The sequence below is a fragment of the Marmota flaviventris genome, chromosome 1 (assembly GCF_047511675.1).
Source record: "Marmota flaviventris isolate mMarFla1 chromosome 1, mMarFla1.hap1, whole genome shotgun sequence".
Lineage (NCBI taxonomy): Eukaryota > Metazoa > Chordata > Mammalia > Rodentia > Sciuridae > Marmota > Marmota flaviventris.
The window spans coordinates 105,283,672-105,309,027 of record NC_092498.1 but is presented as its reverse complement, the minus strand read 5'-3'; the positions used below and the strand labels follow the sequence as shown (position 1 = coordinate 105,309,027).

Here is a 25,356-nt window from a genome sequence, read left to right as displayed (position 1 = left end):
AAGAATGCTAGCCTAATGAGGAAGTTGAAAGATGAAGCAGCCGCAGTCAATGGTCAAACAAGACTGAGAAGGAGGCTGTGGTTACCAAGGGGCAGGAGAGCCTTAAAGGACCTGGGTACAGTTGACAATGGAGAAAAGCAAAAATGAAAATGTCGGTGACCGCAAAACAGGAGTTGTTGGGGTTCACTGGGAAGTGGTTAAAAGGTATTCCAAGGAGCCAGGAGTGAAAGACTCAACAGCTGACCAGGTGAGAGAGCAGGGCACCAGGCACTGTTGAATGAGCATGAAGAACCGTCCAGCATGGCTAATTGTGTCAATCAGCTCTGAAGACCTGACTGTGGGAAGGGAATGGAAGGAGCTTTAGACAGCACAAGCATTTTATAAAGCATTTTACATTTGCTTTTATGCTCTCTGTTTTATCTTAAAATAGGAACATTCCCTAACACTCTGTGGGAACACCCACCTAATCCGCTGTAGGAAATGGTTCCTGTTTTGCTCTGAAATCCTCTTATTAGAGTGAAGGGGAAGCCCGCTAACACCCGGGAATGAGGAAGCTGGTTTGCATAATCATAACCCACATCACCTGATACCAGGGATTTCCATCCACAGTGAACTTTGCCCAGGGAATAAATAAAGTCATGAAAATTCATGAACTAACTTAACTCTAATAATGTTTAAGTAGCCTTGAAGGGAAAACATTTGTTTTCAGGTCTTGTTAAAGTGAGACAATTAGCACAGAAAATAAACAGAAGTGACTATTTGTTTATGGCTTTGAGCTTCAACCGAATTCACACTTGAAAAGATAAAGAGAGCAAAGGAGAAGTGAGGATTGCCAGTGGCCAGTCTGAAACCAGAAGCAAGCCTGACCAGTGCATTTCTTTGTTCTTCCTTCTCTTTCTTTCTCACTTTTCCCTCTTTTCTCACTTCTTATGATTTTCTTTCTCTAATTCATCTTGCATTTCTCACACCTTGCCTTGGGCACTGGCAGACACTGTGAGTAATTTTATTCTTGGTTTTTCAAAATCAAAGGTTTAGTGAGGCTAGCAGATTATTTAACTGACTATCATGATGGCAATGTGGTGTGAAGAACTCTCATAAAGCTGATTTTGTAATCACTGAGTTTCTGCAAATTGGAATAAGGATGTTGAAGAGGAAGAGCATGAAAGAAAGGAAGGAAAGAGAGAAAGAAATTTCCTAATGTCAAAAAGTATCTTACAGTTGTTATAACCATTGTACTAAGAATTTATTATTAACTCCCTCTGGTTGCATTTGTCTGTGCCCTGTATCACACTAGATTATTTTCCCTGAATATCCAGCACAATTGAGGTAGGTAAGTGAGAAAGTTGAGATGCAGAGAGATTGGTTAGTTGTGCAGATTCACAAGAACAAAAAAAAAAATCATAGAGCCAGGAATGTGTGTGTGAAACACTCTTTCCATTTCAACATCATTTAAACTCCCCATTCTGTGTAAGGTACAGATATAACACCTGAAATGAAAATGCTGATAAGCCTCAGAATTCCAGAGTGCTTCCCAGAAAGAAAGAGTTCTGCATGTATACTTTCTCTTCACACACACAGACACACCACACACACACACACACACACACACACAGAGAGAGAGAGAGAGACACACACACACACACAGATAATGGAACTTTTCAATATTATAGTCTTATACTTGAAATTTCAAATGATTCTTTACATCATATGTTTACGTAGCTTTAAAACAAACGCACCTGCTATGATCTGAATAACTGCTTACCTCCAACTTCAAATATTAAACTGAAACCCCTCAGGTGATGAGTCTTTTTAAATATTATTAGTGTCCCTGTAAAACAGACCACAGAGAGACCCCTCCAGCCTTTCCCCATGTGAGGACACAGCTAGAAGGTGCAGTCTGTAAGGAATGAATCCTCACCAGACACCAAATTTGCTGGTTCCATAATCTTGAATTTCCTCAGTCTCTAGAAGCGTGAGGGAAAAAAAAAATGTGTATTTCTTATAAGCCATCCAGTTTATAATGTTTTGTTATAGGAGCCCAAATGGACCAAGATGGCACCTTTTATAATTATTATACAGTTGTATCCAAAATTATCTGGGAACTTTTAGTTTTCTTCTTGTAACTGAAAGTTGAAAGAGATCTCATAATTTAACATTCACTTCATATTTAAATGCCTTAGACTGTTAATACCAATGAGTATAGACATAATAAAACCTACATCTGTGCCTAAAAAAATCATACTATGATGAGCAACTATTCACTTTTTCCCATTCTTTACTCCACCTGGGAGAACTTTCCAGAACATTCCAGATCCTCCACTTTAAGTATATTCACTTTGACCCTTCTCACTTGAAAATATCTCAATCCCCAATGCCAACTGATGCCACAGGCAATGTCAGCATAACTCAGCATTGAGAGAATCAGAGAAGGCATACCTTCCCTGCAGTCCAGTTATGTGACAAGATAGAGGAGAAAGAGTTGACTGATCTCAGCTGAAGACAGAATCCCAGTAGGTAGCTCAAAAATTGCTTGTTTGGGGGGCCCTTGGCACCAAAATGAAAAACTGACTAAGCGAATAATTTTGAAGTCAGAGTTTAATGGATAGAAACAAACGATTGCATGCAAATGAGATTTGCTCATCAGCATTTGTTTTGAGTCTTGAAATAGAGTTTCCTGCTAACAGACACTAACCATTAGTTGGAGTCATTATTATGTAAAATTTGAATTTAATAAAACCAATTTTCTTTAAGTTCTAAATTCTGCACTTTCATGATCTCCTGATCTGTCCCAAATTATTAAGGCTGTCCTAAGAGCAAGATTTCTGCTATGTGCATCAACTTCCCAGGAATCTGTAAAGGATGTTTGTGTGTCTCTTACCTAAAATGGTGATCCATGGACTCTTCAAAGCTGGAGTTCCTGCACTTTGACCCCGTGTTACAAAGAAGTCCTTGGACAAAGGGCATAACACCCCGACTGGGCAGATCACGGGGTTGCAAGTAACCTGGACACAGATGCAAGGAAGAAATGAGTCCATACACCTGCTACAAGAGGTGGAATACCTATTAAGTTAGAATTATAATATGTAATATTAAATTATTATATTATTAACCCTCTTATTAATTTGAAAGTTGCCTGAGGACTCCATCCAAAACCAAAAACTCTTTATACCAAACAACTCTCTTCTAGGGTCTACATACTTCCCTGTTCACGAAGTGGCAACACCTCTGTTGTACAGTGGCAACACCTCTGTTGTATAGCCAGTCCCCTCAGGCAAAGCCCTTTGCAAACTAGTCATAGATGGAAAGAATAAGAATAGATGCTTTTTCCCATCTCATGTAAGTTAGGAATGCTAAAGTTTGAGCAAAAGTTCTGAGTTTAGTGCAACTTTATTTCTGAAATGTTTATGTGTAGTTGTTAAATACCATATGATGCAAAATTGTTTTCTTCACTAGATAGAATCAAAGACTTTTCAAACATTGCTACAGTGAGCTAGCTTCCTTCAAGAAGTACTGATCACACATTCCCCAACCCTACCACCCTTCTCTTCCTGGAAGGGTGGGAACAGTCATCCCCCGATGACTGCAGGCAACTTGGATGTCACTGATCATCTATGCTGTAGCATATGAAACCCTGGTGACAGCCAGAAGTCTAGTTTGGTCTGGGAGATTCTCTCACTTCCCAAGACATGGAGACATACTCTGCCTAGTATTGGGCATAATGTTTGCACATAGAAGACATTCACTAAATGTTTAATGATTGAATCAATGAACAAACATGAACGAATGAATGAAAAGTAAAGTTTTGGACTTTTAAGCTAAGGGGAAAATGGACTTCTTAGCAGATTCGTGGTTCAGTGTTATAGAATAGGAGATCTTAAAAGGGCTGGAGGTCATATCTCAGCAAGGAGTAGGAGGTGCATTTCCCTAGCATTACTTCTGTATCCCATCTCTCTCAAGAATGTGTCAAGAATAGTAGCCACCACAGTGGAATATTGGGTCAGAGATTAAGGACTCTAGCCCTGACCCAAACATACTTGTTTCCTGTTTCCTATGTGGTTCTATAAAGGCAAAGGAATACCTGATTCTCTGTCTTATCCTCAATAAGGCCTGGGACACAAAAGGCACTAGAGAAATATTTGCTAAATAAGCAAATAAATAAATCTATAAAATAAGAATTCTGAAAAACTTTTCAGTTTTTCCTGAATGGAGACTGTCTCAACCTATAATACATAATACAGTCCTCAAACAACAAAGAACAATTAGAGCCATTTTTTTCCCTATATATAAAACCTAAATATAAGAGACAACCTATTTTGGACAAATCCCCAATATTCAATAAGCATTTATTCAAGAGAAATTTGCAGAGTAGACCACATTGTATACATTTCAAGTGGCATAGTAAATGGAAACAGAGCAGGCCATTGTTTCTCAAGGGATGTTGCTGTTGAGGTTTCAAATCAGACAGACAAAATGGTCTGACAGATGTTCCCAGAGCACAGAGAGTTATCAGTGATGGTTTATCAGGACATCACCATCATAATTGCCATCATCATCATCGCAGTCTCCACTGTCTCCACCATCACCACCACCATCAGTACCATGTGGTAAACTGAAATGTATTTCCCATCTTTAACCTCTTATTCCACTTTTCCTACATTTAAATGTCTTATATCTCTAGGTCCAAATTGATTCAGTTTAGTTGCAAGGATAAAGCTGTCTGCTAAATTGAGCAAATGTGTGACTATCTTTTTTAATTTTAAAAAATCCAAATTGCTGCTTATTGGCATATACCCCAGATGAACTGCTACTATTAGAATGGAACACTCTTAATTTATTCCACTCATAATTCAGCATTGATGAAGAACAGAGGGATGAGTACTCTCTTATTTCTCTGAAGGTTTGTAATCTAAAAAATCATATTAAGTGAAACTTACAATTGTCTCTATGTCTAGGAGGTTCTTGGAAACGAAGTACTGTCAGAATCATGAACAGGATACAAGGCCAGAAGAATTCTGCGAGGGAAAGGACCTGAGGAAATATATATTGTTAAAAAAAAATGTGCTTGAATAAATTGCAAAGCATTACAACATTTCCACCTCTTGAAGGATGATTGACAAGTCAGTTATCCTTTTAAAGAAAGTCATTGTCACTCCTACTACAACAACTACTGGGACACAAGTTCCATTATAGGGCCCAATTCATTTGTCGCCTCATCATGATCCATGACTATATCATCTCCTGGTCCTTCTCACACCAGGCCCAGCTTCTGTTTTTTCCAGATTCAATCAAGGAATATTTGTTTATGTTTAAATAATTTTTTTTCTCTTCAATGACTTTCTTGAAATTGAAATAAACTTCGAAAACTGTTAGAGTCAATTCTCTAGACACAGACTATCCAAAAGAGTTACCAAAAAAGAACTGTGTGTGATATTTGGTACAAAACTGAATTGTCAAAGAGAAGAGAAAAAGAAATGCCATTTTTGACACATGGAATGTGGTTCTTGCTTTACTGATTGCAGTACATATCATTTTTAAAATTTTTTTTTAGTTGTAAGTGGATACAATACCTTTATTTTATTTATTTACATGTGGTGCTAAGGATCAAATCCAGAGCCTCATACATGCTAGGCGAGCACTCCACTTCTAAGCGCTCCAGCCCAGTCCATATCATTTTATAAGTTCAAAAGTGTACAGCCAAACACAAAACAGGCCAAGCATAGAATTAATTCATACAGCGACTTGGAAATCTGCAAGTTAAGGGTGTTCAGTCAACCCCAGCAGTGTGTCTTACTGTTTCGGACCCCCAAGTTACAATGCTCTAAACTAATATGAACTTCTGGGCTCTCTGGCTCCTTTGCTATTCCCCTCTCTGTAAAGTGCAGGCCGCAGATCTAAGTGTGAATGTGTGCACTAGACCTAAAACTCAATCCCTGATGTAATTAAAGGAGAAAAGAAATTGCCCTGGGGCTGGGGATGTGGCTCAAGTGGTGGCGCACTCGCCTGGCATGCGTGCGGCCCGGGTTCGATCCTCAGCACCACATACAAACAAAGATGTTGTGTCCACCGAGAACTAAAAAATAAATATTAAAAAATTCTCTCTCACTCTTTCTTTAAAAAAAAAAAAAAAAAAAAGAAAAGAAATTGCCCTGTTTGAAATAGTGTATGAGGCGTTGGGTCAGAAAATATAACATGATAAAAATATAACATGATAAAAAAGTTCTCTGGGCTGTACTGAAACCTAGTATCACACATTCTGATAACAGAAGATCTGGAGGAGGTCACCCTTTGGTTCAAGGGATCATGCTTAAAACCAGAAAGAAATGTCAGGAACACTCAGAAGGCTGCAAATTATTCAAATCATTTGGTCATTCTCTGTAAGAATTTTTAAAATGTCTTAAGAGGATTGGGGTCAAGAGGTGGTGGGGGAGGATTCTAGAGTTAATTCTGACTGAGTATAAATAGGCAATACAGAAAATGTACCTCATATTAAACAATGATTTGTTACCATTAAGGAAAAAAAAAACGACATTTTTTTTTCATTCATTTTCAATGACATTGATTGCTACTGTTAGAACAACGGGTTATAAAGAAATGGAAAATCATTTGTAGACCTGAGATTCTTTTTTTTTTTTTATAGTGAAGTTTATTTTGTGTTTGCACAAAATACGGAACGCTTCACGAATTTGCGTGTCATCCTTGCGCAGGGGCCATGCTAATCTTCTCTTTGTATCATTCCAATTTCAGTATATGTGCTGCCAAAGCAAGCATGACCTGAGACTCTTATAGCAATTTTTTATATTAGAAATAAATAAATACATATATGGCTAGAAAATTTTAAAAGTACAAAAAGTATACAAGCAATTGTTACCAAAAGCAGGATCCTGTCCCCAGTGCCAATCCAATAACAAGGACATGGTTTTGAGGAAAAGGAAAAAGAAGGTTGATTGCTTTGCTAGCAAGGAAGAAACACAGGGGGCTTCTGTCCCAAAGGCTGTATGTAATTCTGCCCATCAGCAGGAAGGAAGGGAGTGGGCTTTTAAAGAGATGACTCAAAGGCCACATTCCACATGTTCTCTGTCTGGAGATGTAATTCACTTGTTAATTTGGGGAACAGTCATTTCTGAGGTTTCCAGTACTCCCCAAAGTCGGATTACTTTGTTCCTATGGTAGATGTGTGCTCAAGGACAGACAGATAACTCTGCCTAGGATGGGGAAGATTCCTCTGAGATTACGGAGGGAGAGATATTGGGGAGGAGCAGGGAGGGAGGAATAATTAATTCTTACTGAGTATAAATAGGCAAAGAAAGAAACAGATCCATTTAAAAAATAAGTTGCAGTGGCAGAGCAGCAAGGGTTTTATTCAAAGCATAAAGTGGACCACTGTTACACAATCACCCAAAAGATAAATTATCTTAGCTTTCTTAATTCATTTAAGAACTATATATGAGCATAAGTAATATTTTCAGAAAGAATTTACATATCAATATTTAATATATCTGTCTCACTGCTATTAAAGACAACTTAGTCTTCTATTATAGAATTATTTAACCAATTACCTAATTATGAAATTTGCATGGTTTTCTGTTTGGGGCCCACACTTTCATGAGTTTTCTTTACTTGTTTTGCTGACTTTTGTACATATATCTATGAGAATATTACTAGACCAAAGTGTATGTGATTTGTAATCTGGATTTTTAGTCTGAATAGAAAAAACTAAAATTCCTTCATTAAAAACTAAATCAGGGGCTGGGGCTGGGGCTGGGGCTCAGCAGTAGTACATTTGCCTGGCATGTGTAAGACACTGGGTTTGGTTCTCAACACCCATAAAAATAAGTAAAATAAAGGTCTATAAACAACTAATAATATATATATATATATATATATATATATATATATATATAAAATAAATCCTCATTAATTCTGATCAAACTCTCAGTAGCACTTAAGATTAAAAATCTTTTAATTTTCGTCAAACTTTTTTCAAACTGATATGCAAAAATAAATAACTTTTAATTATTGAGGTCAATCATTTTTAAGAAGTATGTAATAATTCCTTATATAATACTCCTTGTTCTTCTAGGTACCCATTTTTCTATTAAATTGTTCTTTTTTTTCTGACTTATAAATCATCATTTCTTGTCTTCTAATTAAAGAATTTATACTTTTCTTAGCCTTAAGCAAATATTTTCTCTAATTTTTAATTTGCCTTTTTACTGTCTAAATCTTTCATGCAATCAAATTTTTATTTTTGTATTTTTAGTGTCTTATTTATTTTCCCACATTCAAAGGCAATATAAGTTAAAGGAGCCTGCCAAATTAAAATAACAGGAACTCTGAAGCTACAGTCAGTCTGAAAATCAATGACAAACTTCTAGCTTCGAACAACACGGTTTTAAAAAATAATACAGCTCTACATATTATCACTAAAGTTCCTCTGAGGATCTGAAATAAAAACAAAAGTCTAATAATTACTTTGGAGGCTTTTTTTGTTTTGTTTTGTTTTTACAAGTTGGTCACTGACCCTTTTGAAAAACACAAGTGGGAAAATCTTCCATTGTTCTGAATTTGACACTACTCCATTAAAGAGAAAAGCATTCAGAAGGTGAGTTCTGCAGTGTCACTGTCCTTTGTGAGCAAGTGAATCACCTCCTTTCATTAGACTTTCTCTGTGGAGGCATGAAAGTAGCCTCTTTTTCTCATCACATTTTTATAGCATGGTTCTCTTCTCAGGTGTCATTATTATCCTTGGATCTTGTTTAACATTTCTAATCTTACCGCTGTTTAATGGGAAGGATTTCTGATTAATTTTTAGGAGCTCTCTCTCCCCACTCCAGGCCCCAGTACTGACTTCTGAATCCAGATATCTGATCTAAGCGGAAACAAGGGCTTCAGTGCTGTTCAAAGGCACCAGAGGCTGATGCTACCATGACTTCTGCTCTCAACAAAAGGAATCACCCATAGAACTTACTGGTGCTTACAAAGGACAATGGTCACCCTTCTGAATAACTATGAAGCCCTCTATTCTTCCAGTAGGAGGGAAACTCCACAGCACAGTGAATGCCCCATCTACACCTGTGAGCTTCGTGCCCCTGCACTACCTCTCACTGTGATTTTCTCTTGAATACTATGACTCTGACCCACTCCCCATTCCTGTCATACCCCAGCCCAAATATCAATAGAAGCCTTTCCTTCAGCACAGTTGAGACCAGATGACATTCAGGGAGACCTTAGCAATGCCATGCATTAAAACATGCATAGATAAAGGACATCAGATGGAACGACATATGGAAACTTCCTCACAGAATTTTCCTTCCCCGAGTCAAAATTAAGGGGGGAAGAGGAAAGAAATTAGAGGCCAGAGGGAGAAATTTGTCTTTGCCTGATAAGAGAAAAAAGAAAGAAATTACAAAGATGTCAAGAAATAAGTTTCCAGAGCAGATCAGACAAAGCCCACATGATTCTTTTCCAATTTATCCCAGAGTCTCCAAAGCCATAATTCTCACTCACACAATCCTGGTGGCTGTTCCCAGGACCCATGCCTATGGAGAGAACATCCCACCCACACCAGTCTCCCTAAAGCCTCTGACAGAGAAGCTGGAGAGAATGATCAGACAAGAGTAGTGAGCACTGAAGATGATTCTTCCAGAGAAGCCTCGGCTATACATATAAATATGAAATGAATCTACAGTGGGAAAAAACTTTTTCAAATGAATGGAAAGAACATAGTACAAAATATTTAACAAAATGGCAAAGGAGAGTGCAGAGCCCAACTAGTCTAATAAAGGTTGTGTCCCATCTCAAATGGGTTCTCATTCATCTCCACTATCACCTGGACCTTCCTCCTACCAAAGAAAACAGCAGAGTATAGCAGGCTCAGGGATCACCCTAGAGACTGAAGAAATTAGATGGGCCTCAGATTTATTGAAAAGAGTCAAGAACAAGTATCACACTTTGGCTGGGCTGCCCAAGTATGAGTCAGATTAAAAGAAATCAGAGCAGCTATCTCAACACACTATGGATAGAAACTAAGAACAGTGCAAGCCAAAGAAATGCATAGAGCATGACAGGAAAGAAACTCAAATAGGAAGAAGCTTTTCAAAGAAGCATGGTTTAATTAGAGCAAACAGAAAACAAGAGTTCAAAAAAGATAAATGCAAAGAAAGGTTACTCATCTAAAGAAAAATAACAAAAATAATCACTGTGAAATTTTAACTGATTTAGAAGACACAGAAAGAAAATAGACACTATTTAGATTTGAAGTGCTGGAATAGAGTAGGGTGGAGATAGCAATAGTGATCTTTTAAAACATTTTTAAAGGCAAAAATATTCACAGAAAACCCAATAGATTTGACAAGCAAAAACCATGCAACATAAGGATAGTTGGCATTCCTAAAGCAGAGAATTCAACAAATGGGGAGAAAAAATGATCAGAGATATAACCCAGACCACAATAGAGAGGAAGAGTTTATCTAATCTGAAAGAGCCACTACATTTTAGAGAAAAAAACAAAATAAGCCATACTTGAACTATGTGTAGTGAACTTCAAACTCCTAATCTTCAAAGGCAAAGGAAATATACTATAGGTATTCAGACAGGGGAAAAGTCACCTCCCTAATAAGACGGGGAAGATCAGTCTGACCTTAAACATTTCTTCAAAACACTCGATACTAGATGTCAATGAATCTATAATCACAATATTGTAAGAGAAAGCAAGTGGGATTAAATACATATATGAAAAGTAAGTATGTGATTATATGTAATATGGGAAAGTTATATGTGATTATATATAATATTAAATATATGTGTGATTTATACATATACATATATATAAAATACACAATTTCCATTAAACAAAAAAACATAGTGAGTGTGTGTGTGTGTGTGTGTGTGTGTGTTTCTTTTTCTCAGTGAGGAAAGAACCCAGATAATATGCTAATCTTGAACCCGGAAGAAAAAAAAATGCTTGGCAATTCAAATTAGCCAAAACAAAACTTAAATAAAATTTAAAATTCAGCAATAACACTTTTGCTTTCAGTGGTGTGCTGGCTAGAAACAAACATTGCATTGCTTTGTTTACAAGATATACAATAAATCTCCAAAGAACTAAGAGGAAGAGAGTGACCAAAAATATTCTACAAAAAGAAAACTCATGAGCTGAATCTTAAAGTGTAAGCAATCAGTCACAGGGAGCAAGGGACAAGTTCCTTCAAGGGGAATGAAGGAAAAGAAGAAAAGGTAATATGTTAAAAACTCAAGGCTAGGAATTTTTCTAAGCATAGGAAAGACAGAAATCTGTGAATAAAAGAAATACAACTTTTACCCAAAAACATAAACTCAGACCAGGGGTATTATAACAATGTCAGTTCTACTCAGCGGATCTATGCGTCCATTGCAATTCTGTAATTCTACACAAATTGATACACAGGCTCAATGAAATTTCCACTGGAATTCTAGTAGGTTTGGTTAGTTTGGGCTGTTGTTATACTTAATGAGCTGATCCTAAAACATATTTAGGAGAACAAAGATCAAAGAAATTCAACATAATTTTCATCAACAGGTTGAAATAACTCATCTTTCCACATATCAAGCTTTCCAAAACATGATAGTAATTAAATTGACAGTGTACCATTCATTCAACAATAAGCAAATCAACCTATGAAGTGACATAAAGAAACCAGGAACAGAGCTGTGTAGACACAGAAACCTGATGTATTTTAAAAGTAGCTGACAGAAAAAATAGAAGAGAATTTTCTATTCAATAAATAGTGCCACGTAATTGATTTTCCTGACAGTGGGGTGGGAAGGAAGGGATAGATTAGATCCTTATAACTATGGAATACAAAAGTCTTAAATGTGAAAAAAGAAAAACAAAATTTTAAAATGTTTAGAAAAAATATACACTTATGCTTTATGTCTTAAACAAGACACAAAACCCTTTAACATAAAGCAAATTAAACTCTATTAAATTTCAAATCTCTGTTCTTTAAAAAGGGTACTTAAAATGTAGAAAAACTAGTCACAGACTTGAAGAATCTATTTCAAAATGCATAAATGACAGTGTAATTTCCAGAATACATACAGATGTCTAAATCAATGAGAAGGAGATGATGTTATAGAAAACAGTCAAAATAGATAAGAAGACAAGAGCAAATTATGAAATTATCAATATAACACAAATTCAGTTCCAACAAGATGCCATTTTATACCCACCAATTTCGGGCAAACTAAAAAGTCTGACAATACCAAGGGTTAGGCAGCAGGTAGATCAACAGGAACTTTGGAATACAGTTTGACAATATTAATAAGTAAGTTGGGGATTTGCAAATATTTGAGCCAATAATTCAACAAATATATAATAGGTTGAACCATATTGATTTACTTATACTACACTGACTTCAACCTAATAACACAGTAATTGGAAAGATATTCAACCCTTGAACCAAAAGGTATGTTCAAGAATGTTTACAACAGCATTATTTATGAATGAAAAAAATGGCAGTTATGTAAAACCCATTGATAAAAGAGCAGATTAATAAATTGTGGTGTATCAGAGCAATAAAAATATGTACATCTTCTCATAAATTCATCAGGAAATGTATATCACATATCCCTTGCAATAGGGACCGAGGAAACAGCGTTGAACAAACATGATATTTCCTAATTTCCCAAGATTGAATGAAATGTACAGGTTAAACATCCCTAATCCAAAAATCTGAAATGCTCCAAAATCCAAAACTTTTTCAATGCCCACGTCATACCACAAGTGGAAAATTCCACACCTTGAAATTTTGCCTCACGCACAAATTCATTTAAAATATTGTATAAAATTACTTTCAGGCCATGCGTATAGGTTTATATGAAACATACATAGACTTCATGTTTAGACTTGGGTTCCATCCCTAAGATAGCTCATTGTTATATGCAAATACCCCCAAATTTGAAAAAGTTCTGAAATCTAAACCACTTGTGGGCCCAAGCATTTTGGATAAGGGATATTAAATCCATACTTCTGAAAGCGAATGAAGTGAACAATTGCAGGAGATAAGATAAGAAAATTAATCCCATTCTCAAATAATTTCCTTGCATAATCCTAGAGCATTATATACTTATCCAGTGTATGATCCTCATGGCAAACAACAAAACAGATAATATTGTGTCTGTTTTACACATTGGAAACCATAAAGGTAATTATTTTGTGTAGATTCTTTGAACTAATTTGCAATGCAACTTGGACAGAAGCTCAGACCTGCAGACTAAGTTCATCCTCCAATGAACTTAAATTCATCTTAAAATTCTTCAAGTGGTTCATACAGAATGAAAACCATGTAGAATGAAAAGCTTCTGTACAAAACATAAAGTTGTAATGAACTAAGAAGAAAAGGGGACACCCAGGAGGGGGAGAAGTTAGTCACAAGATCTCATTGGCAGAAAGAGGAGGAAAAACATCATAAGTTTAGAATATCAAGGAAGTTAAAGCAAAGCATATAATTAGTTTGTTGCCCTTGTAAACAAAAGGCTTTGAAGTGAGTATGAAACTCTATTGTGTTTTTGGTGCACTGGGGCCTCTTGATGCAAACCTCATGGAGAAGGAGACTTTCCCAGAAGTATTTTAAGGTTCTTGTTGTTAAGTACTGGGGGGGCAGGAAGGATAATCTGATATTCTCACAATAAGCTCAAAGGAAGCATGAATCAAACCTAGCAGAGAGTCAATTACCAAATACCAACTGCAGTCACAGGTGATCTGGGGCTTTCAAAAATCATATAATCAAAGGCCAAAATTCCCTCCTCCAGAAAACTTTTTAAAAACCTTAATACTATTTGTATATTGAGAAAAAAGAAATAAACAAACTCTTTTTCTCCCTTCTTCTCTTTCCCCCTTCCTTTCTTCCTTTTCCCTTCTCTCTCCTCCCTCCTCCCTCCTCCCTCCTGCCTCCTCCCTCCTGCATCCTCCTTCCTGCCTCCTCCCTCTCCCTCTCTCTTCCTCTCTTTCGGTTTTCATTAAAAAACAATTGCTTTTTCTTTCAATGTTTCTTCCCTCATGGAATCAAAGGAGAAGAGCAAACAGATAATTAAAGCTAAATCTGAACCCTGGAATGAGATGAATATTGGCACAATCTTTCTGGAAGTTAAAGAAACAATAAGTACCCAAGTTGGGAATGTATATTCTCTGACCCAAAGATTCTTTTTTTTTTTTTGGTAAGAGAGAGAGAGAATTTTTTAATATTTATTTTTTAGTTTTCGGTGGACACAACATCTGAGAGGACACTTTCTTCTAAAATTACTGTTCACACTGAATGCAAATCTAACCAAAATACCAATTGGAGTGATTTTTTAAGTCAAAAATGATTCTAAAATCTGATGGATTCGTAAATATATTCAAAAGCAAAGACATTTTTGAAGGAAAAAGTTATGAAAAGGTTCTAATTCTAGAAAACATTATAATTTATTATAAAGTATCAATGCTTTAAAAAATGAAATTAGTGCACAAAGTTACATCAATGCCATAGCATGGTAAACCCCAAAATAGACTCTATTGTGGTACAAAATATAGGACATAATAATCTATTTAGTACACAGGTGGAAGAAAGAGTGATTTAGCAAAGTTGTTGGCCTTTTGGATTTGGAATTTGTAGAAAAAGATAAATTAAAACCTTAGAAAAGCTCAAGACTATTGATTACACTAATCAATTACAAGACTATTGATTAAACAAATGGGAATAAAGTAGAATCCCACAGGTTTGAAATTATGAAGTATTATTTTAGGCAAAAGGAATAGATGACCTTATAAGATATAGAAACTAAATCTGAATAAGAAAAGGACAATAAGTCTGAGAAATACTTGTACTCACCAAGGCTCTAATTATACAATTGTAAAATAACTCAATGGACAATTTAAAATTAATTTTTATACTGATCCCTCGAAATAGAAAATTAAAAAAAAAACAAAACCAACTTCGTACTCCATGGCATCTATACTAAATTTGTAAGCATCGACTACACAGGGCCAAAGAGAATACAACATTGGACATATGAATTGCTGTCACATGACCATACATGAAAATGAAGCCAGTTCATACACAGCAGGAATCATCCAGATGGACAGTAGGTTGAGCTCCCTTCTGGCTCAGCCATATTACTATTTAGAAATTATTCTACACTTATGAAAAATATGTTTGGCATTAAGGTCATGCTTAATATAATGAGGTATATCAAAAGAGTGACATATTGGGGTAATCAAGACACCCTCAGACACAAGCTTGCTCCTGCCAGAGTGTTAGACTGGAATTTGGGACTCAGACCATCTGTACCAGCAAATGCTATGGCCACAAATTTCAAGTGTATGGCAGACAATGTCCCAGGCCATCCTATAGATGCCACCAATGGCCCCTGATGATGAATAATGAAGAGATCACCAACTCCACCCCTGGCATGCAAGAGAGAATGTCCTCGTTCTATGCGCTCAGGAGCATTTCACACACTCAAGTCTTCATCACATAAATTCAGCAAGTATTTGTTCAGTGCTATCCACTGGAGGACAGGAAGGGTGTGAGTTCTCCATAAGACAGAACCGGATCTAGGGGAGGCCCTGCTGCTCCCCTCCGTTGGGCCTAGGGAGATCCCTTCCCTTTCTGACCTCTACGCTCCATCTGGAAATAAGAATTCCTGTAAAAAGTCTAGGAAGAAGAAGACAAGGATCCTGGTCTAAAGTTCACAGTCATCTGGAAGAGAGAGGATGGACACCACTCAGCTTGGCTGAAGTGACAGAAAAACAGCTAAAAGGAGCTGAAGCAAAGGGAAGACCATGCCCTCGGTCCCACCCAGAGCACAGCACACCACTGAACTTCCACCTTGGGTCTTCTGTAGCAGCCCCTCTGGCGGCCAACAGCCATGTAGCCAGACTCTACAAGATGGAAAAGGCCACCTCACCTCCTACCTGCCTCCCCCCATCTCTAAGGAATGGTCATTTTCCAGATAGGTGGACACTGGTGCACACAGGTGCAGGTATGCCTCTACCAGGAGCCCCAGGTTTAAGTCTGAAGGATTATAACAGGAACTTTAGACTGACTTTGCTAAAATCAGTGGCTCTTGTGCCCTATGGGTAGCTGAAAGCAGAATAAAGCTTGGCCTTTCTGCCTTTATTTTGAACAGTCTCCTTTATTAAACTTTGGGTCAAGTCCCTCCTCACCTCTACATATAAGCCTGTTAATCCTCTAAGGGGCAAGTGCTCATCTAAAAATTAGTAATGCAAGACTTATTAGCTGTAAGTTTACCCAACTTATCTCTCCCTTCAAGACTGAGACCAAACTTCCAGGGAGAAATGCAGCCTCTGATTTTAGACCCCTAGAGTAGCATCTAGAAGTCTTCAGCCATTGTGCTACACCTTCCAGGAAAAGCAGGAGCAATCATCACATGGAACTGAACTGTTGGCTTTCAGAATCACAGGTCTGACAAATACATATCCTGAGCAACAAGTGGAAATTGCTTCCTTGTGTGATAAAGGACTACTCCAGAACTGTCCCTTTGCAGAACCAGAACTGAGAGAATGACCCACCAGATCACAGTTCGACCAAGACTGCTTAATTATGTATACCTCTCACTTGCTACTCCAATTCTTCCTCTATTTAAACTTGTATCTCCTCTCAGCAACTGGAAAACAGGGCTGAGATGCTGAGTCTCACTTTGCCTTTCTGACATAACCATATTGATTAAGGTTGTCTTTCCTTGCTTTCCACCATTACCTTTTCTGCTTGGTTTTTTAGGGCATGGCCAGACCTGATTAGTTGGCCTCCAGAGTCAGGCCTCTGGCTCAGGATGCAGGTAACAGTATGACAGTTGCTAATGAGGCAAGCTTGGATGACTATGCTCCTGGGAGAAGCCCCAGTGCCTGCCATAGGACAACCACACCTAGACCGGCACAGATGGCACCACATGGGTGGACCCTCTGAAGAAGCCAACAGCCAGGCATCAAGGGAAGGAAACATGCTGAGGGGATACAAAACAGGGAGAGCAGAGGACACAGAGAGTGTCAAATGCATAGCTGACCTCAAAGCTTTCCTTGAAGGGGCCCCCACAGTCCCAGGGTGACAAAGCCAGAGGGCACTTCAATCTTGTTGGTTTCCTAATAAACATCCTCAGCCTCCCATAGAGTCTCATGGAAACAAGTCTTGACATTGCTTTTGCCTCTGGTCTCTTGAATTATTGTGAATATGAGTTGTTTTGTTTTGTTTTGTTTTGTTTTGAACCTTTCTTGTCATTGAAAAACCCAGGCCTACCTGGACCACATAAATAAGTACAGCAAGGGAATTCTAGGGTATTTCTAATGAGAACTAGATTCAAAAGTGGGAGGGAACAAGTCTCCTGGGCAAAGAAGAGATCTCTGCTTTTTGTGTTTTGCAGAAGCAACATAAATCTACCATCCTAAATAAAATCTTCCAGTCCTAGTCTTTTGATGATCTTGTCATTTTCTCTTTAAGATTCTGGTAACAATTTCAGAAAAAGAGCAACATACAGAGCTGTGTTTGTTTTGTGTTTTGTTTTTCTTTTTATCCTGGCAAACAACCCAAAAAGGAAATGGGAAACCAGATGCTTTGTGTTTTTTGTTTTTTTTTTTGAAACAGTCATTTTTTCATACCTATAGAAGATCTGGACATTCTTACATTCGGGCTGTGACATAGGACACAAAGGAGGATTACGGCTGAACAAAAAACTCTTAGCCCTTTTCTTTACACACAGGAGTTCCCTCACTGTTGGTTAACGCTGTTTTCATGTCTCCTGGTTTATGTGATGACTTGTGCTTAGAGGGAAGGCAGGGGAAACAAAGCTACAGTTAAAAGGATTAGAAGCAAATGAAGCTCCATCTAAAGTGAAAAGGCACTGTGTGATAATGAATAGGAAAAAGCAAACAAACCCCAAACAGCTCAGCACATGCTAGCCCTCAAGACACAAAAGCATGTTTGCTTTTCAATAATTAGATTTATGCACCACTTGTCTTTGATCACGGTTCTATGTAAACTGAGACACACCCAAATGACCTACAGTGGCCTTATAGTGACTGGACAGTTTCCTTCCCAGGGTCCAGGGCAGGGTAAATCCTGACAGCCAGGCCAGTCTAGGCCAACCTCAAGGACCCCACAGGCTCTGTGTTTCACAACCAATAGAAAGATCATCAACTTTGCCATCTTACCAATCCAAATGGAAGTTGGATGATTCTCTAATTGTATTGATAGACTCTCAGGTCAGAGCCTCAGATCATCACAAAGACATGGGCATCTGCAGTAAGATATGCTTCCAGTTAGAGGGAAAGAAGTCATCCCTAAAGGGACCATGTGGCCTAATCATGGGAAATGGGCAACTTCCACATAACTGCTAGAACATTTAGGAATAGTTCAAGTGTTCCCACACTATCCTGAGGAATTCCCATCTTTGTGGGTTTGTGTATGAAGCTCTCCTGGGGTGGTCAGCTGCCAGGATGCAGAGCAGAAAGCTCACTGGTCAGCAGGTAACTGTTTAGCAATGTTCCCTAGGTCCAAATTCTGATCAGTCAGCCCATAAACACTATGTTCATTTGCAGCTTCTGGTAAGTATTAGCATGCCAAAGAGAGTGGCACACTTTCAGTGCTATCTGGTGTCAAGCAAGGACTAACAGGCTATAATCAATATTGCCACCAAGTCCTGTGGCCTATACTGAAACGTACCATCAGGAGGATGCAAGCAGGGCCAGGTTGCTGGCCATACCTAAGTCATGTGGCTCAGGCCCTGCCATTAGAAGAATCTGAAAGCTGACTGAGGCCAACTAAGGTACAGGCACTTTGATGTGCATCTAGAGTTCAGTTAAGGGTGACAAGCATATGAACACCCCAGAAGCTTACCATACCCAGAAAATTCGGTGTCATTCTGCCAGTTTGTATACTCAGAGAGACCACAGACATTTAAACTAAAAGTTAGAATTCTGCCCTTAAAGGTAGTCCTGGCTGTGTACTTTGTGAAACTATCTGCTGAGAACTAGCAGAAGTCTGAGCCAGGTGGCCACTTAGTCACTCTGGACCCTTGGGCAGCCCATGAAGAATGTCCCAGAAGCTTCAGCTCAGCCTCCCATCCCCAGCCTTCATTTCATGCTGGGTGGAGATTTTAAGCTTGTTCTTGGGAAAGCCACATTCTGATGAATATCTTTCTTTCCACCCAAGTGGGTTAAGTACCACGTTTTTCCCTGTGGATGGTGGTACATGAGGTCCAGACTATGCTATTTAAAAGTCCCAACCTACCCAAAGCATAGGTTTGTCAACTGAGGCTGAAGTTTGATTTATATAGATAGGGCTGGATTTATACTCATAGGCTGAATTGTCATATCCCTAAAACTCATATGTTGAAGTCCTAATCCTCAGCCCCCTAGAATGTGATCTTATTTGGAAATAGGGTCATTGCAGATGTTGTTAGTTAAGATGAGGTCACAGCAGAATAAGGTGAGCCCTAATCCCAAATGACTATGCCATTTTAAAGGAGAAATTTGGAGACAAAAACAAATACAAAGGGAAGATGATGTAAAAAGATGTAGGGTTAACACAGCCATCTATAAATCTAGTCCTCAGAGGAACTAGCCCTGCTGAGACCTTGATTTGGGATCTCTAGTCTCCAGAACTGTGAGACAAATGGTCTATTTCTTAAGTCACTTTGTGGAATTTGTTACAGCAGCCTGAGCAGACTAATATACTCTGGGCAGGAATGGATACACCCCTACTGCCTTGTAGGGTGATGGTAGAGTCCTCAACTTGGGAAAGTCTCTTTTGATTAGAAATCTCTGACCAACCAGCGGGAGCACAGTACAACTCTAAATGAAAGAATATTGATAAACAAATTTCAGCCACTTCTTTCAGCACCAAAACTCCATACCAGTGACACTTAACTGCTTTTATTCCTAAAACCCACTCATAGGTCATAGTACCTATAACTCCTTTAGCAACATGTCCAACATGAATCTATTACAATAATTAATATTCAAACATTTTAACTTTTAGGATTCCCCCCTCCACCTCCCACAAATATAAAGGTATTCTACTATTTTTTAAAAAAGACATACAATTGTAAAAGCTTGTCAGGAACTACCATTCAAGATCATTGGAAATGTTTTTTCCTGAACCTGTCTGTGAGAAAGATCAGGCACTTGACCTTTGACCTACTGATTCCTGCTAATACCCTGAGCAGATCTTATAACAAATCTTACAGCAAACAAAATGATGAGTTATAATTTGTAACTATTTAAAAACACCACCACCAACAACAAAATATTACCTCAGGCTACAGCCAGAAGAAATCAGAACTAATTTACTTGGGAGTCTTCATATCTATTAATTTTTGCAATTTCAGAAATGTATAGAAATTGTGGCTAGTACGTTGTTTGCAAAATAAAGTTTTTCTTTAACACTAACTTGGGCTGTTAGCATCTGAATGCAGTGGTTGATGGAAATAGCAAATAAGTGTGAGATTCTTCTGTTTTAGAAAGGGGAAACACACCTCTACCCACACAAAGGTCACAGGTTTGAAGTAGGGGAAGTTCAGAATAAAAGGTTGTTCCTGTACATATTGAAAGAAAGAAAAAACAGCGATTTCCAAGATGATGTTTTGAAGGATTAGATCCTAAGATATATTGCTAGAAGTAAATAATGTAGAATGGGGTTCAGCCTGGTTGTGGTGAGCTTATAGGGCTCCTCTAATGATGCAGGGGTGGATGTCAACTTGGCTAGGTGTTGAGTGGAGAAGTTGCTATCACTGAGCTCAGGTAGCCTCAAGGGCTTCCATTGAGGCAAGCCAGAAAAAGGGGCTCTGTCAGGGTATGGTAATTCTCACCCATGTCTAAAACAAAGTACACATATTACCACCATGGTTGTTTGAGACTGCAGTGTTTGAATGAAGTGTGGGACAGACCTGGGGTATGTTTTACTGGGTTCCATAGTATGGTGTACACAGCAGAAGGTCATTCCCAGTATAGTTTTATTATTTCCATCAGACCCTCCTGGCCTATGGTTGGTAGTAAATGGTTTCTCGGACTATGATGTCTTTGTTAGTTGTTCTCTGTCACTATAACAAAATACCTGAGATATTAAACTTATAATGAGAAAAGGTATATTTTGGCTTACAGTTTTGGAGGTTTCAGTCCATCATTAGTTGACCCCACTGCTTTGGACTGTGGTGTGTAACATATCATAGCGGGAGCATGTGAGGGAGCAAAACTATGTACCTCATCATGAGCCAGGGAAGAAAGAGAGAGAAAGAGAACAGGGTTCAACAATCTTCTTCAAGAACTTACCCCAATTACCTAAAGTCCTCCCTTTAAATCTCATCTCTTAAACTGTCCTCCACTTCCCAATAATACTATTCTGATGACCAAGCCTTTAACACATGGGCCTTTGGGCAACATTCAAGATACTACCTATAGGAATGTCCTTGTATTAAACTATGTTACAATTTCTCTCTTCTAGCCCACATCTTCAGTAATATTGAACAAATTCAAAAAGCTTTTGTCATCTCTCATTAATGGAGTTAAGTGACAGAGTTCTGTCTAGTTGGGGTAAAGAGGAGGGAGAGTAGCAGTCAATAGAGATGAGATTCAGAACAAGAGATAAAGATTTCAATGGATGCAGAAGATGGGAGGTAACAATGGCCCCAAGAAAGGTCACTGCTCCATGACTTGAGGTATATATTGGGGAACAGTGTCATGCACAGCACATGAGGCTTGGGTTCAGCCACCTCTAGTCACTATTAAAACAGGGATCCACAAAGACCTCAAAACTAGGAGATTTCTAAAGAGTAGATGCTTGTCTTACATCATTTTCTAGTTATTAGGTTTTTTTTTTTTAATTTAGAAGTAAAGAATTTGATTGATTTATAGTTACAATGAAATATAAAAGTAAATATGTAAGTTCATGTGGAAAATCCTGGCTCACAGCCACTGGACACTTGATGAGATTTTTCAGGAACTATCCAGGAAGACTCCTGAGGGCGTCTTCAACTGTCATTGACTTGCCAGAAATGAACATGTCCTGACCTTGACCCAGAAGCCCTGCTCCAGGAAACATACTCAAGAGAACCAGGATTGGTCCTGCCTGTACCAGGATGTGTCCTTCCTGCATCACAACGTCATTCATGAACTGGAAAGAACTTTCAGGCCCAACATAAGGAAATGTTTCAATAATTAATGAACTATCAGACAATAAAACCATTAGATAGAAAGACCATAGAGCAACTTTTGAAGTATTGAACCTCAATGTTAAATGGAAAAAAAAGACTAAGATTTTAATTATAATTATGTAAGGTAATTATATTATCTTACATATGCCTGATGACAAGAAAAGACCACCAATGTAGCAAATGAATTAGTGCAAAGGAATCTTAGATATTTTTAAAAGAAATTTTCACATAGTTATAGTGCTGCTTATATAGTAAATTAAAATCAAGAGGAAAAATCAGAGTGGCATTAAAGTAATTCTAAAAACGTGCTTCTATATAAACTAATTTTTCCCAACAATAGAATTTTAACACTCTAGATATGAGAAGGTGATGGATATTATTCATTCATTGTACCATTTAATTTTTTCCTGTTTGAAATTTCCATAATAGAATGTTTTTTTAAAGAAATTATAATCCTAAAATAATAAAATAGAAAATGGATATGCTTCCTTCTGCTTACAAATAGTGCCTGGTTCTTATTCACTAAGGAAACATTTATTTGAGGCCATTTGTTCACTTGGTCAGATTGGTTGTTCTGTGGTTTATGCCAACACCCATTTCCATAATGTAAAAGAATTCACAGATCATCACGGGAGAACAGAAGGAAGCTATGAAAAGTAGGTCACTTTAAAGACATTCACCCAGAGGGGCCTGGCCTCAATATTTCCACTGTAATTGATTAAGAGATGCAAACATAATCAGAGAGTATACCCCCTGGGCTTCTGCTCTAACCCAATCATGCAAATCAGATATCTACAGCTACCCTCACCTCTCCTGTCCCTCATAATCCCTGGCTCATGTCCCAGAGGTCTGCTACCATGCCCAGCACTACAGCCCAGGAAGAAAACATCCCCCATTCATGCTTATCATCACTGCCAGCACATTGCATGGAGTAACCACTCAATCTTTGCAAACAAATTCATCTCATAGGAAAGAAAACCCAACCAAGAAATTTGCCTACATAAATCAACTAGTAAGTGACAGAGCTGGGATATGCACCCAGTCAGGCGACTCCAAATTCTACACAAATTCTTGGGTTGTTTCTACTCTGTTGCTATTGTAAGCCATGTCATAATAAATAAACTTGTAACAAATACCATTTCCATTGTGTGTGTGAACATCTGTAGACATATTCCCAGAAAAGTGTTTATTAAATGTTTTATTGCATTTTGGGTTGATTTTCTCAGAACTGACTCCAATTCCTTGAAGATAGGGTATACATTTGTACTGTTCACCCAGTAGAGATACAATAAGTTTTTACTGTATTCTATCCTTCCTTCCTTTGTTCATTTAACAAATATTTATTGAACACTTGCTGTATTCCAGGTACTCTTCTGGGTACTGGGGAGTATGCTGGTGAATAAGTCAGGAAAATGTCCAGCTCTCATGGATCTTACAAACTAGTGCAGGATCCAGAGGTAATTAACAAATAAGTAAATATGTAGTGTTTTTTAAATGATGAATACTGAAGAGAAAAATAAGATGAAGAAGCATAGGGCATAGGACTTACCATTTTATAAAAGCAGACATCAAATAAATAAATTAACAAAATATTTCTGATAAGGATATTTCCCTTATGCCAATAATAATTATGAAAAATTTTTAAACAACTCAGGTGTCCAATAATAGGGAGTAGATAGTCCAGATACCTTACCTTCACTGAACTATTGAACTTAATGAGTTGACATATATAAAAAAGAAAGAACAGTGTTTGGGAATCCAGCTTCCCCCTTAGAAAGTCCTTTCATGGGAAAATAGGCTTAGCTCCCCAAAACAAACTTCCATGTTTAATATACTGTACTTAAATGGAAAACCACCTACACACGCACCAATGTTGCTAACAATTCATCAAAAGTGGAAGTCCCGTTTGTTCATTCCTGATCTTACAATTCTTGTACAATCAAATTTCAATTGAAATCATTCTAATCCTGATACCATATGAAAATAAAACATCTCCTTTAATATTTGTTCTATTGTGAGAAAGAGAGGAAGGATCTTCTGACTGAGGAGTCAGCAACATGATTAAATTCCATGTCAATTATTGAATTTCTACAAACAGAAGAATTCATCTGCAGAAAAACCTCACCTGATAAGTTTGAACCTTAAAGTCAAAAATAATACAGAAACAGTATTGCAGAACTACTATTGAAAACGACATCACTAAGTATTAAAGTTTACCTGGTGGCATCAGGTATAAAGGGCAACTAATCATAATAATAAGTGATTGAGTTCTACTTTATTAAAATACAAATCTCTGGGATCTTTACTTAAATGTTCACATGAATTTGGTCTAAGTAATTTTCCTTAGGAGAGCCTTGTTGATGTAACTAAAATACAATTCTAAAAAACATGTAACTTAACACTATAAATAAGACATTTTTAAAAATTAATTTTTAATGTCTTATTTATAGTGTTAAGTTCATCTTTCTTGCAAAGCCCTGTTTACACACACTTTGCATGGACTCACGCCTTAGAATCACTGATCTCAATATTTCTATCTATGCATTGAATACATTTGATGCCTTGTAAACCAGATGATTTCCAGTTCATCTTTTATAATAAGTATCCAAAACACCAACTAGAGTTTAAAATGCATTATTATATTTGGAGGAAATTTTTTCTAAATTAGTCCTTTTTTGACAAGATTCTAGTGTCTAAATATTGCGCTGGTCATTAGAATTCAGCTACTTTGGCCCTTAGGGCAAGTTCGGATGTAAAATCATCTGACTTTCCCAAATCCCTTGCAGGGTGAACATTTTCACCTGCCAGGGAAGACATACCCTGGTCCCTCTCCAACCCTCACTGGAGCCCTCTGGAGAACCAAGGCAAGCACTCACCGGGTGCCGGAGTCTGCAGAGCCAGTTTTTCCACAGCAGGGCTTGGAACTGGTGCCTCCTGTGCCCCATCCCTGCTGCTCCTTGCTCTTTGGGGAGCTCAGCCTTTTAGGACAGTGTTTCTATCTTCCGGGGCTCGGGCGGAGGCATGTTGCCTATTAGTCAATTGTAACAAAAGTGAGTGATGCAAGAGAGATTACTGGTGACTGAATAAAGCAGGCATCAAATGTCCCCTCATGCTCTGTGTCTGCCGAGAAATCTTTTCTCTAGCTGTTCTGTTTTGGGGAGGGTTAGATTCCAG

General features: G+C 37.8%; 1 protein-coding gene and 1 non-coding gene across 2 annotated transcripts in view; both read right to left on the bottom strand.

Moving 5' to 3' along the window:
- Positions 1-25,127, bottom strand: part of Abca13 (ATP binding cassette subfamily A member 13) — a 437,088-nt gene extending 411,961 nt beyond the window's left edge. Inside the window, exons 1-3 of the mRNA XM_071608614.1 lie at positions 25,059-25,127; positions 4,935-5,028; positions 2,879-3,002 (exon numbers count right to left, since the gene is read on the bottom strand). Of these exons, the coding sequence (XP_071464715.1) occupies positions 2,879-3,002; positions 4,935-5,028; positions 25,059-25,127 (287 nt within the window). The remainder of the gene's footprint in view (positions 1-2,878; positions 3,003-4,934; positions 5,029-25,058) is intronic.
- Positions 6,660-6,764, bottom strand: LOC114095230 (U6 spliceosomal RNA). The gene has a single exon (XR_003583220.1). It is a non-coding gene; the product is annotated as a U6 spliceosomal RNA (small nuclear RNA).
- Positions 25,128-25,356: the final 229 nt, after the last annotated feature.